The sequence below is a fragment of the Danio rerio genome, chromosome 5 (genome assembly GCF_052040795.2).
Source record: "Danio rerio strain M-AB ecotype USA chromosome 5, GRCz13ab, whole genome shotgun sequence".
Taxonomy (NCBI): Eukaryota; Metazoa; Chordata; class Actinopteri; order Cypriniformes; family Danionidae; genus Danio; species Danio rerio.
The window spans coordinates 23,190,228-23,204,110 of record NC_141025.1 but is presented as its reverse complement, the minus strand read 5'-3'; the positions used below and the strand labels follow the sequence as shown (position 1 = coordinate 23,204,110).

At 34.9% G+C, this 13,883-nt stretch overlaps 1 protein-coding gene and 1 long non-coding RNA gene across 2 annotated transcripts in view; both read right to left on the bottom strand.

Moving 5' to 3' along the window:
- LOC147843941 (uncharacterized) overlaps window positions 1-13,883 on the bottom strand; it is a 560,137-nt gene that overhangs the window by 450,663 nt on the left and 95,591 nt on the right. The window lies entirely within an intron of this gene.
- The window catches only part of msna (moesin a), a 40,841-nt gene that overhangs the window by 9,462 nt on the left and 17,496 nt on the right, over window positions 1-13,883 (bottom strand). The window contains 8 exon segments of the mRNA NM_001004296.1: window positions 521-684; window positions 1,067-1,163; window positions 3,185-3,331; window positions 3,455-3,538; window positions 4,501-4,652; window positions 4,801-4,923; window positions 6,799-6,894; window positions 12,967-13,050. Of these exon segments, the coding sequence (NP_001004296.1) occupies window positions 521-684; window positions 1,067-1,163; window positions 3,185-3,331; window positions 3,455-3,538; window positions 4,501-4,652; window positions 4,801-4,923; window positions 6,799-6,894; window positions 12,967-13,050 (947 nt within the window).

Below are 13,883 nucleotides of genomic sequence, written 5' to 3'. Positions count from 1 at the left end.
CTGGAAATAATGGAAAATAAAGACTTCACCAAATGATTTTGTGCAAGTCTTAAATAATATTAAACATTTATGAACATAAAATGAACGGAGTGTGTTAATTAAAAAAGCAAACATTAAATCTTTGCTCATTTCATTTAAAAAGTCTTTTTCTATTAGGTGATAAATGGGGAAGAATGATTTGATTTTGGATGACATTATCGGGTCGCCATCTATTGGTGTAATAAATATAACACACAAGAAAAACCACATCTGAATGAAGACCTTTGAAGAGCATAAATCAAAGCGTAGTCACTTAAATGAATCCAAATCACCACCAATTAAATCCAGGGGTGTAGCGGACATTTTAAAAGTGTGTTTGTGTGTGGGAGGGGTGGCAGCTGAATGAGATCCGTTAGTTTACGTTTATATAATTTTTAATCACCTGTTCCTAAATGGTCTGTGTCTAAAAGTGAGGGGGACATCTCCCCACGTTTGCTACACCCCTAAAAAAATGTGTTACTATAGCACACAGTTTCTTCACCTTTCCATCTTCTTGTGGTTCTTTTCCTCCTTGGCCTGTGCCTTCATCTGCTGGACCTCGATGGTGTCTGGTTTACGGCGTCTCATATAAAGCTCATGGTTCCCCATGCACAGAGCCAGAATCCTCTTATTAATGCGTAAACGCTGGGCATAGAACACAAAGTCCTGAAGGGAAAGAGGGAGAACATTAAAAAATATCCTTCTGAAGATGCCATAAAATACTACCTACATATGAAACCCCAGAGTTTTGGAGCCAAGCCAAAACATATAGTTAAGGGAGTGAGGGATAAAATAGAAAGAAATAAGCAGACATGTCCACATCCAGACTCGTATTTGTCTTTGATAAAATGTCACAAAGAGAAACGTGCTTCTTCAATGGAAAGTCTGGTGTATACTTTGATTTCAACATCCTCAGATGACATCATCAAACATTACACCACTCCAGGGCTTCACAATTACAGCCTTTCCCTTCTTTAAAGTCTGTTTACAGAGAAATTGGATTGAAACTGTGATAAGTCAGACAGCTGGAAAATCGAGCTTGACATACCGGGGCTTTTTTATCAATGGGTTTGATGACAAATTTCTTATCGTTGAAAGAAATGTTCCTGATCTCACTCCAGGGGAAACCAATTTTAGGTGTCATCCTGAAAAAGAGAGGAAAGGTGAGTCAATTTTTTTTGGCACAGTAATAAATGCATTTTTGTTGTTGTTGTTGTTGTATTTATCTAAATGAAAGCAACTGCTTAACCGGCAAAAATAGGTTTCTGCTTTACATGGACTCTTTCAATACTTGTGCATTTCAAATAATTGTTTTGTATTAAAAAAAGTTCTGCTAAACATGACCATGTTACTAACATTGAGGAAATATCTCATTCAGCTTTATACTATGATTTATGATTATTAAGGAGTGTTAATTAAGATGTTCATTCATTCATTTACTTTTTGGCTTAGTCCCTTTATTAATCTGGGGTCGCCACAGCAGAATGAACCGCCAACTTATCCAGCACTCGCAGCAGATGCCCTTCCAGCTGCAACCAATCACTGGGAAACATCCACACACACTCATTCACACATACACTACGGACAATTTAGCTTCCCCAATTCACCTGTACCGCAACCCAAGCAAACGCGAGGAGAACATGCAAACTCCACACAAAAATGCCAACCGACCGAGCCGAGGCTCGAACCAGCGACCTTCTTGAAGTGAGGCGACAGCACTACCTACTGCGCCACCTTGTCGCCCTTCAAAATATTAAATCAAACCATATTCAATAATTGTTATGAACAAAAAAAGCTATACTTTTTAATTAAATTATTTATGTAGCCATTCAAAATATTGGGTCTGTAATGTTTTTGTTACTTAAGCCTCATTCACACTACAAGCAACTCGCAGCAACAAAGCAACCGTTCATTTCAATAGAGAGTGAGCAACTTCCGGCAACCTCAGTCTAGCTGAGCGACAGCGACCATTGGAGACTAGGTGGACATGTCATGCGATGCGATGCGATGCGACAAAGTTGAGAATACTTAAACTTTATGCAAATGAAGAGCAACTTTGAGCAACAGCCAATACGAGCACCAGAAGAGTGGTCATCTCAGCTTGCTCAGAGGCCTGTTGCAATCGTGCGGTATATACCTATACAGACCTGCATTTGCAGCAGGTCGCATCCCTACAAAAGTTGCTGCTAGTCTGAATTAGGCATTTTGCTTATGAAGACTGCATTTATTAGATTAAAATGCATTAATATTACAAATTTAAAATAAGATTACATTTCTACATATTACAAAAAATTTTATTCCTGCAACTAAAAACAGGAATTTTCAGCAGCCATTACATCCCATCAGAAAACCTTGTGGAAAACAGTGGTTTGTAAAAATCTTGATAGATTATTTTTATTACTGATTATAAAGTTTTACTACGGCATTGATTTGAAACTAAACTTTGTAACAATGCAAAAGTTTACCATTGTTGATCAGTCAAATGCATCCTTGCTTAATGCATTTTTTAAAAATATATTGTACAGTTGAAGTCAGAATTATTAGCCCTCCTTCAATTTCTTGTTCTTTTTAAATATTTCCCAAATGATGTTTAACAGAGCGAGGATATTTTCACAGTATGTCTGTTAATATTTTTCGTCAGGAGAAAATCTTATTTGCTTTATTTTTTAAAAAAAAGCAGGCTAGAAAAAAAAGCAGTTTTTAATTTTTAAACACCATTTTAAGTTCAAAATTATCAGCCCCTTTAAGCTGTTTTGTTTTTTCTATAGTCTAAAGAACAAACCATCATTATACAAATACTTGCCTAATTACCCAAACCTGCCTAATTAACCTAGTTAAGCCTTTAAATGTCACTTCAAGCTGTATAGAAGTGTCTTGAAAAATATCTAGTCAAATATTATTTACTGTCATCATGACAAAGATAAAATAAATCATTTATTAGAAACAAGTTATTAAAACTATTATGTTTAGAAATGTGTTGGGAAAAAATCTCTCTGTTTATTTTTTCCCCAATTTCTGTTTAACAGAGGCTAACAATTCAGGGGCTACTAATTCTGACTTCAACTGTATATGTTAATTTGTTAATATATGCTACCAAATACATTTGTGACATGCTTTGTTTCATGCCCATTCATATTAGGTTGATAAATGTAAAATGTATCAGTACTTGTCATTCTGCTCGTAGATGTTGAGTCCCAGAGCATCCACACCAAGCCACAGCTCTGATCCCTTCTTATTCTTAATACTGAAGTAATTCACACCATACATCTCCAGATCCTGAGCTATCTTCAGATACTCCATCATTGAGTCCTCTCTGAAACGCACAGATATGCATTATCAGGCTGTCTGGTGTGTGTCTGTGTGCGTGTGATTGACAGGGTCACTGCAGCTAGCGATAAAACAGAAAAATAGCAAGAGCACATTCCATTGTCTGTACCTCAACATGCCCTTGTGCTCCTCGTGCCAGACCTGAATTCTTTCCTCCCATTGCTCCTTATTCAGCTTGTGCTGCTCCAGAACTCTGCAGAGGAGAGATTACACACATGCACACACGTCCAAATTAAACATCTCACACTGATACCTTCTCTAAAATAACAACTGATTAATACAAAATGATGTTAACTGATTAAAAACTACACCTTTGAGCAGAAATATGCCTTTTATTATTGTTCAGGAACATCCCTGACAAAAGTCTTTTTGAATATTAAAAACATTCATATTAATATTGTTGACATTTTTAATAATATTTACAGTGCTCAGCATACTGGATTACACCCCATTTCGAAAATAATTATATTTCTTCATTTCTCAGTGCATATACGCAATGTATTTTGGTGCATTTGAACAAAACAGATTTATTAAACAGATATATTTATTAAAATAATATTTTAGTCACCAAACATATTTAGAAATTGAAACATAATACAATTAAATTCAAGCAAAATATTTAAAAAATTACAACCTACAAAATTTCAACTAAAATTTTCTATATTTTTTGAATTTGTATTTAATATTTTTCTATAACATAAATTAGGGTGTACTTGTTTTTGGAGCATTATCTTAAGTTATTTTGTTAGATAAACTCCAGATTTGGCTTCAGTACTGACTAATCTAATGTACATGCACAATCATAAAATTGTATAGCTTAATATAGAAAATGTGAATTTAAAAGAGAGATTTGTGAGGGGTGTACTTATATATGCTGAGCACTGTATATATTTCATTTATTTTTTGTTTTTCATGTTCATATTAACACAATTAAAACTTTGCATTTAATTCTACACAAAAATGTGTTGTTTTATTTCAGCAACCACAACACTGTCTATTATGATTTATAAATATCACAATTTTCAATCATTTCCTTTCACATTTAATGATACTTTAAAAAAATCTAATTTAGAAGAAACGCTTCATATTAGAAAACAGTTATCCATGCTTCCTCAATGTGTTTTCACTGCTACAACAATATCTGCATATGCACACCTCTGTGGGAGCAGCTTCTCATTGGACAAGTATCCAGGAGTGTGGGCATCTTTGTTGTAGTCTGCATATTTGGCCTGTACAGCATAAGAGGCCAGCAAAACCGCAGTCTCAGGAGGGCAGTAGATATCGTCATTCAGGATGCCCTCTTTAACCTGAAACGAACCAATAATGCAAATACTGTACAATTCCTTCACTGTCCACCAGATGCATCACTATTCAAGACCCTGCATTCATTTCCATCTGCTTCCATTTGACCTGCGTTCTTTGATAATATATCTGAGACAGCGTATGCAAACACACCTGAAGGAAGAAGAGTCTTTGAGTGGCCTCCTGAATCAGTTCCTCAGAAACGTCTTCTGGGTAAAACTTTGCTCTGAATTTAAACAGCAAAGGACTCTCCTTGCGGACGTCTTGAGCCGTAACCTAAATGAGGAACCAACGAGAATCACTTTCAGTCTGGCGTTCATTTATTCCTCCTGTCTGTCAGCATCCATCTTTTGCTTCTTTAGCACAAATTTAAAAGACCTTTCACCACCTTTGATGGTCAGATTTTATTAAGGCCACTTTCTTTGAGACCGTTTCCAAAGGATTTTCAAACCTCATTAAATATTTCTTGTTCTTAAAAAATTATCTCTTAGGTTGATTCCATCCTCTGCCTGTCAGCATTCATCAGTTGTTTCTTCAGTACAAATTAACAGACATTTCTTACCTTTGACATGGTCTTTGATAGGCACCAGGTACAAATTATTCTTAAGGGTTACTAGAAAAATCGGGCATATTCAGATTGACTAGGAGGTGCTAATTGAAGAAATATTGTCAACAGCATTGATGAAAGTGTTCATTAATAGGATGTTTCTTTTGTCTTAATGATAATGAAGGGGGGAAAAATAAATAAATAAACGGTGGCATGACGATGATTCAATTGATTTGAATTAAACTAGCTGTTGTGAACATTTTGCTGTAACTGTGCTATATACAAGATTCTACAACCATTAATGGAAAACTTTCTAAAATGAATAACACTGAAAATTAATAACAGTTTCAAAAGGATTTAAAATACATCCATGTTTTTAAAAAAATAATTAATTTGCCTTTTATCATTCACACTTCCTTTTAAGAAAAATGTAAGCCTGAAAACTAATGCTATAACAGTTTTTGCAAAACAGTGTCTAAAACACAGAATATAATCAGCTTTTTTTTTAAAGATTACCATTAACATCTTAAAACAAACTGTTCTGTTTTGACACCATCATGTGCCTGTCAGCATCAGTTTCATCAGCACAAATAAACAGACCTTTCATTGCTTTTCACTAAGACATTTATTGTGACTTGCTCTTAAAATTTATTTCATGTGTCAATCAATAATAATGAAGAAATGACAAACAAACTGGCATGATAATTAAACTTATATGTAAATTGTATTCACAACACATTAAGCTCTTGTTTCATCAGCACAAATTAACAGACAATACCTTTCCATCAAATGTGCCACTGATTAAAAAAAGAAAAAAAAGACAGGCAAAAACAATGAGGTCTTAATTTGTACCAAGGAAACATTTGCAGTTATGAATGTTGTTTTTGTAATATGTGGATATGCTATATCCATTACTACATTATACAAGTAGATAAAATACTGAATTTAATTTAATTAATTAGGTTTTTATTAACAAATTAACAGATAAATCATTGCCTTTCTCTGTCTCTGTCCTTTTCTGGTGACAGTTTTTGACACTTGCTTGGTAAAATGACTATAGTATTTAAACATATTAGTGTTATTCAAATTATTATTATTAAAAGTGTTTATTGATAGGTTTTGTTGTCAAAGATAATGAAGAAGAGATTAAAGAGGAGGCAAAGTTTCATTAAAGAGGCTATGATCAAACCTTTAATGAATTAACACTGAAATAAGTGTTCCTAATAATGCAATTTCTTTTAACGCAAAATAACCCCTAAATTATTAATATACATAAAGATTATGCATTGATGTTATTTTAAATAGAAAAGACTTTTTCCATTTGCTAATGTTGATAAATCATAATATTTTAAAATAATAAATGGTTAAACCTTTTTTTTAAGTACATCAAGATTGCAGAGGTCGAAAAATTTGTCATTATTTTGCATAATATCACAAACAATGATTTTGTTATTTATTGAAATGATATTAATATTATTACAGAAACTAAAATAATAAATTTTACATGATGAACTACTGAAATTATACACAAAAAAATACTAAAAAGTACAAAAATAGATACAGAGTAGATACTAAAAATCAGGTATATGAATGCATGCACAAACCTTCTTGTTGAGTTTAAGCCAGGTGGAAAAACCTTTGGTGTCCTGATACTGAAGACCAAAAAACCACACCTCCCTCAGCCCAATGGTTTTCACCACCTATAAAACAGACATGTATTCCTTACATAATGAAATAAACAGAATATATATAATATATATTTGAAAGTTTAGTGCACTGTTGCTCAACTTTCTGCAATGCATTTATACATGTGTTTGTCAAGTGTTTTATTTAGAGAGCTTACTAAAAAATGAACTGTCTATCTGTCTAAGGTGACATTAGAAAAAAAATTAAATAATCATTACAATAAAAAAATAAGTAAATGAATGAATGAATAAGTAAAAAAATATTATATATATATATTAAAATAATAAATTATTTATTAATTAAAAAGCAGCAGTTGACAGTGCCACCTGGAGGCAACATGTTCAGTAAATAAACCACTTCAGTGTGAATTTAGCTTTAAAAAGCAGGAATATAAGGAAATTATAGAGATACTGTGAAAGTGATGACAGACACAGAAAAGACACACATTACTCCCGGTCAAGAGCAGAGGGTGTGTGTGTGTGTGTGTGTGTGTGTGTGTGTGTGTGTGTGTGTGTGTGTTTGTGTGTGTGTGTGTGTGTGTGTGTGTGTGTGTATGTATGTGTGTGTATGTGTGTGTGTTTGAGGCAGAGAGCAGTGAAAAATGTTGTGAAATATTGGCACATAACTACTAAACCAGTCAGAGCGTATCATCTCTGAAAATGGCGCAAGCAGAGACAAAAAGGAAATGAGAAAGTGATGATGAGAAAATGTGGAAAAAGACAAAACGCAACAGGTACAGTAAAACTCTTTTAGTCATGCTGTGTGATCAGAACAATTGCCAGGAAATTGGACACACACTACCAGGACACACATTCACTTATATTCAAAACAACCACAGAATAAAAAAGTACAACAAAGACTGGGGCTTTTCAGAAATGACTGGTCACTCAGACAATAGAGTCAAATGGCTCAGTATTAGCACTTGTGGATGCAATTTCAGACTTTTATATTCTGACAGTTTCTGATAGTTTACTGCTTTAACTCAAACTCTCAAGCCAGACTTTGTAGGAATATGCAATATAATATAATATAAACAATATAAACATGTTATAGATAAAGGAGTAAAAGTATGAAAGGATTCTCATACTCACCAAGTCTACATTTTATAGTATAAAAACAGTTAAAATATGATTGAAATTGTTATGCTGAACTATTTTTAAATGTAAAAGATTCCTGTGATGTAAAGCAGATTTAACAACATTCATTACTCTACTGTTCACAGCCCTTTCAAAATTTAATCTGCTGATTTGCACTCTGATAATATGCTAAGCTGCTCAGAAAAAAAAAATCAATTCTGAAAACAGCTGTGCAGCTTAATATTTTGATCAAATTACTTGTGCCATTGCTTTTTTTTATGCTGAATGATTCATCACTGTCCTTATCCATCAAGCAAAGAAGAATTCTGTCACTTGTTCTGACTGCTGCTGGAAAAAAAAAAAAAACAATCCTGAAAATACAGCTGGATCCATCTCTGACTGATCTATCCTGAAATACACCACAGCCAAAATAAATGGTGCCAGTAAAAAAGCTGATTTAATATTAGAGAGACTGTATCAGATACGTTTCAATCCTGATTTCGTACCTATGGTATTATTGTTTTTATTTCATGTAACTTTTTTGTTGAGTGGATCTCGGACTTTGTTCAAAATCAAAAATGTTCAATAAAAAATAAAAATAACAATAATTACTTGTGAGAAATACTTTGTGACAGTACAAAGAATGCATCTTTGCTCAATAAAAGTAAAACCTGCCTTAAAAAAAAAAATCTTACTGAGCCAAACTTGTGAAAGTCTGGGAATGAAGAGAATGTAAACAAATGGGTAAATATTTAGCAGTGTATAAAAAGATTAAATTTGAGCACTAGGCAGCGTACATGCCTTTATTTACTGTTAATCTGTCTCAATGCCTGCCTGAAAATACCATTTTTTAATATTATAGTTTGTATTTTATTTGATTAAACTCTAATAATGAGTAACTTATTAGTTTTATTCATTGAAAAAATATATGTAAATATATATGTATTTATCGCCTGTATTTACAGCTCACGATGCAGGTTTTTTTTGTTATCTGTGGTGACTGACTATAATGTAATATACTATAAAAGACATAATTTGTTATTTCATTTTCATATGACAGTTATATATTCAGATGCATTTTAAAGCAGTTTAACTATTTAAATGCTTCTTATTGGATATTACGTCATTCAATGCGACTATACGCATGGCTTTACAGAGAGCTTACAACCTTCTAACTACGGTTTGCTTTAACATGTAGCAAATTTAACTAAACTAGCAGTGGTGTAAAATAACACATTTCAAATACTTAAATTACTTTGAGTCGTTTTTTAGAAATTGTAATTTACCAAGTAGTTTTATGAATATCTTTTTACTTTTCCTTGGGTACTTTTTTAAAGCTGTATCTGTACTTTTACTCCACTATTTTTCTTCAACCTGCAGTCACTACTTTATTTTTCCTGTAGAGGGGGATTAGAAAAATCCATCCTGTGATTCCTGTCCAAGAAAATTGCACATAGAAGTAAATCAGATCATAATCAATATTCTTTATAATTGCTGCAAACTGTTTGGAAACATTAAAAGTGTCCAAGAAGATGTGCGCGCATTGACCCAGAGACTGTTTAAATCAGGGGTCGCCAACCCTGTTCCTGGAGAGCTACCTTCCTGCAGAATTCAGTCCCAACCCTGATCAAACACACCTGAACCAAATAATAGTACCTAAAGCAGCACTTGATAATTACAGACAGGTGTGTTTGGTCAGGGTTGCAACTAAAATCTGCAGGAAGGTAGTTCTCCAGGAACAGGGTTGGTGACCCCTGGTTTAGATGCATCTCACTGATGAGAAGATGGCAGATGTTTACTGTATGATGACCGAAATGGCCTAAAGACCCAAGACGTCAACATGACACTAGATTGACGTTGTACCCTAACGTCATATGGGGATGATGCATTTTGTTTGGAAAGAAAATTGGGTTGACGGCAGAACCCAACATCAGGCCCACGTCAATCTCCAACTTCCAACCTAAAAGCAACCAAATATCAACGTCTAATACAACTTGACGTAGTGTGGATGTTACCACTATGACGTCTATCAGACACACGATTTTAGTTGCCATACCTGAATAATAATAATAATAATAATAATTACATTTATATAGCACTTTTCTGGGCACTCAAAGCACTTTACACATTAAAGGGGGAGGGGGGGGGAAGATCTCCTCATCCACCACCAGTGTGCAGCATCCTGGATGACACGACGACAGCCATTTTTCGCCAGACCGCACACCAGCTAATTGGTGGTAAGGAGACAGAGTCATGAAACCAATTATGATATTGGGAGGGTTAGGAGGCCATGATGGACAGAGGCCAGTGGGCAGATTTGGCCAGGATGCCGGGGTGAAACCCCTACTCTTTTTCGAAGGACATCCTGGGATTTTTAACGAGTCAGGACCTCGGTTTAACGTCTCATCCGAAAGACGGCACTCACTGAGCAGTATAGAGTCCCCGTCACTATACTGGGGCATTAGGACCCACACAGACCGCAGGTTGGGCGCCCCTGCTGGCCTCACTAACACCACTTCTGGCAGCAACCTAGCTTTCCCATGTGGTCTCCCATCCAGGTACTGACCGGGCGCAGCCCTCCTTAGCTTCAGTGGGTAACCATGTGAGAGTTGCAGAGAGCTAGCTGCCCGTGAGCTAGAATAAATGTCAGTATTTGACGTCAACATGACGTTGGTTTAAGATGTTTGCTCCATGTTGGATTTTGGTCACTTTCCAACACAACCTGAAACAACGTCATTTGACATCGTTATTAGGACATCAAAATAATGTTGTCATTAGATGATGGATAGACAATGATATTACAACCTAAATCTAACCCAATATTAACATCTTATTACGTTGTGTGCCTGCTGGGCAATAGAGTAATAAATACAACAGATGCTTTTACTCACACTGCATTTTTAATCAAGTAATAGTACTGAAGTATGATTTTTCAGCATTCTTTCCATCACTGCAAACTAGCTAGTAGTTACAAAGCCCCTAGTGTGGACTTTACCTTCCATTTTAAGAAAGAACTTACAAACAGCTGGTGCAACCCTACCCAGCAGTAATGCAAGACACGGTGCTTTATGATGCAGTGACCAAAGAGGGATTTAAAAAAAAATAAAAATAAATAAATAAAATTCTTAATGCAGGATAGGAGATACACACTTCCGTCTCGCACCTATTTTAGCCATTTTGGAGTACCACAGCTGTACACTTAATGTCATGATATTTTGTGTAGCATCTGTGATAATTATTTAGTTTAAAATGATGTAAGCTACAGAAAGGCTCTTATCAGCCATATTAGTTTGCGGAGTGCTCTTTATTTTTAGAATTATTATTTTTTGTTTATATAATAAGCTACACTATCTCCTAGTAATGGGAAGTTCGGATCATTTTACTCTGATCTTTGAGTCTTGTTCATCAAGATGAACGAATCTTTTTTCGAGTCATTTCGTTCATTTGGTTCAATTTGCCAAAATATTAATAAAATGTTACAAATTGCTTCAAAACACAATCTACAACTAGCCCAAAAGCTTGATCACACAACAAATAAGTCATAAATAGAATACTATAAAATGGAGAAAATATGAATTCAATGTTTCCCTGCTCTTTTTATCTATGAAGGTATTTTTGTCCCTTTGCTCAGCTCACCTCTTCATGTCTTCAAATGTCAGTGGTTCGTTCACGTTACACTGACAGCCACATATAATCTTAAGCAATGTACACAATCTGAGCTGATAGGAGCCATGATGATTACCTTTCACCTTTCGAGTCTTATGGTTCTTGAGTCGTTCGTTCATCACGTAAAATAATGACTCAAACCTGAGGACTCGAGAGATGAAGGGAACAATTCTCTTTCCGGCTCTTAACGTATATGATTGGCCCGCGATGAACAAATGACTCAGACCTGATAGAGGACTCGAGAGTTGAACGGACCAATTCTCTTTCCAGCTCTAAACGCAAATGATTGGTTTCTGCCTTTTCGCGATGAACGACTCAAAAGACTTGAAATGAACAATACCACCTGCACAAATGTGCGCACGCACAGATGAACTAATCACTCCCTAAGTGGACTCGTAGTTCCCGAGTCATATTGAAGATTCTTTCAAAATGAATGAGTTGTTTAAGAATGACCCATCACTACTATCTCCATAAATTGAGTTCAACTTGTTTACAGGAAGGTAATGTCGTTTAATTTATGCTTACTGTTTGCTCTAGAGAAAAAAAAAATATTTATTAAATATTTTTTTTAAATTTGAATAAATGTTTAAGTAAGTTAATATCTTAACTAACACTCACTGCATTTAAGAAGAAGCTACGATACAGGTTATTGAGCTGATGCTTGACTACAAAATAAAATCACAAATCAAATTGAAATCGCAATATCGGTCAAAAAAATGATTAATTAATTGATTACAAAAATAAATAAATAAATAAATAAAATACAATCATAATTGGATATTTTCCCCAAATTGCACAGCCCTAATCAGAAGTATTGTAAAATGAATGACAAGTTCAGTCCTTCTAACCCTGAACTCTCAGCTCAAACTGAAGACTGCCCTGTCGGAAACAAACGTGACTCTAAAACCTACACAACTGCCTGAAGAATGAAGGCTGTGTGTAGGTCTGCATGAGCGTGTGTGTTTGTATGAGAAATTAAAGGTTGCTCAAGAACAAAGCCGCCTATTATCGAGTCTCAGAAAGAGCGACTTCATGAACGTGACGGTCACAGTGACTAAGAGTGAGGAAGATGGGACTGTACAGAATTACAGGCCGAGGTAGAAGCAGAGTCAGAAAGAGGAAGGGTGGAGGGAGAGTGAAATCCTCCACAAGAAGGATTTCCAGTTCTTAAACTAAACATGCACACACAGCTTCTCTGACATGGCCTTCACTGCCAAACTGTTTGTCTGTTCGCAGCAAAAATTAAACAGCAGAACACATTTAATATATAGCTGTATTTAGGAGGTTATTGAACAAGGGCACGGCTACAAAGAAGAAGAAGAAAAAAAGAGGCCACACACAAACCTGGTCAAATAACTGTTTCCCTGTGGTGCTGGGTTGGATGGCAAACTCCAGCTCGGCATCCATTGTAGTCACACGAACACTGATCTGAAAATCAACAAATAAATAATATTAAATGTCAATGAATGAATGAAGGAAGTAAAAGAGAGAAAACACCAACAAAGATGCAGTACACTGAAAAAAAATGCTGTCTGCAAACAAATTTTATTGGTTGAATTTAAACTAATTAAATTTAGTAATATTCAACTTCATTTGTTTGTTTAAACTCAGCCCAAATAAACTGTTTACAACCACTTAACTTAAATTTAGCAAATCCAGGGAATCATATTTTTTTCAGTGTACACAGATCAGGCCTGTAGCCAGGAGAGGTTCGGAAGACCCACCCTTCACTGACAAAGGTCCAGAATTTGTCCCATTCATATGCTAATTTGTCCTATTTTGACTGATATGCCATCATAAATGGCAAAAATGACCCATCGAAAAAGGCTTTAAGACGAAGTGGAATCCACTTCAGTTAATCAGTTTTGGCCAATGCAAACAATTATTTGAGTCCAACATGCAGCTGTGCACGAAAACATCTGACATAAGCAAAGTCATCTTTCACTACTCTTTTTAAATAGAGAAAACATCTGACAAGTACATTTTATTCAAATCTTGGACCTTATTCTTGAAAGAAAACATGACCAATAAAAAAGCGTGAAGCACCAAATGCAACCCATATTGATATTACCTAACTAGCTAACTTAGCTAACCCAGCTAAAAATAGTGCTTAAAATGTGACCTAAATACAGTATTTAAATCTCATAATTAAAAAGAAAATGAGGCAAATATCTGCAAAAAGGTACCACCCATTTCAACAGGCTAGCTACAGGTCTGCAGAGCAAACACAAACAGACATTCAAGAATTCAAATGATTTTTT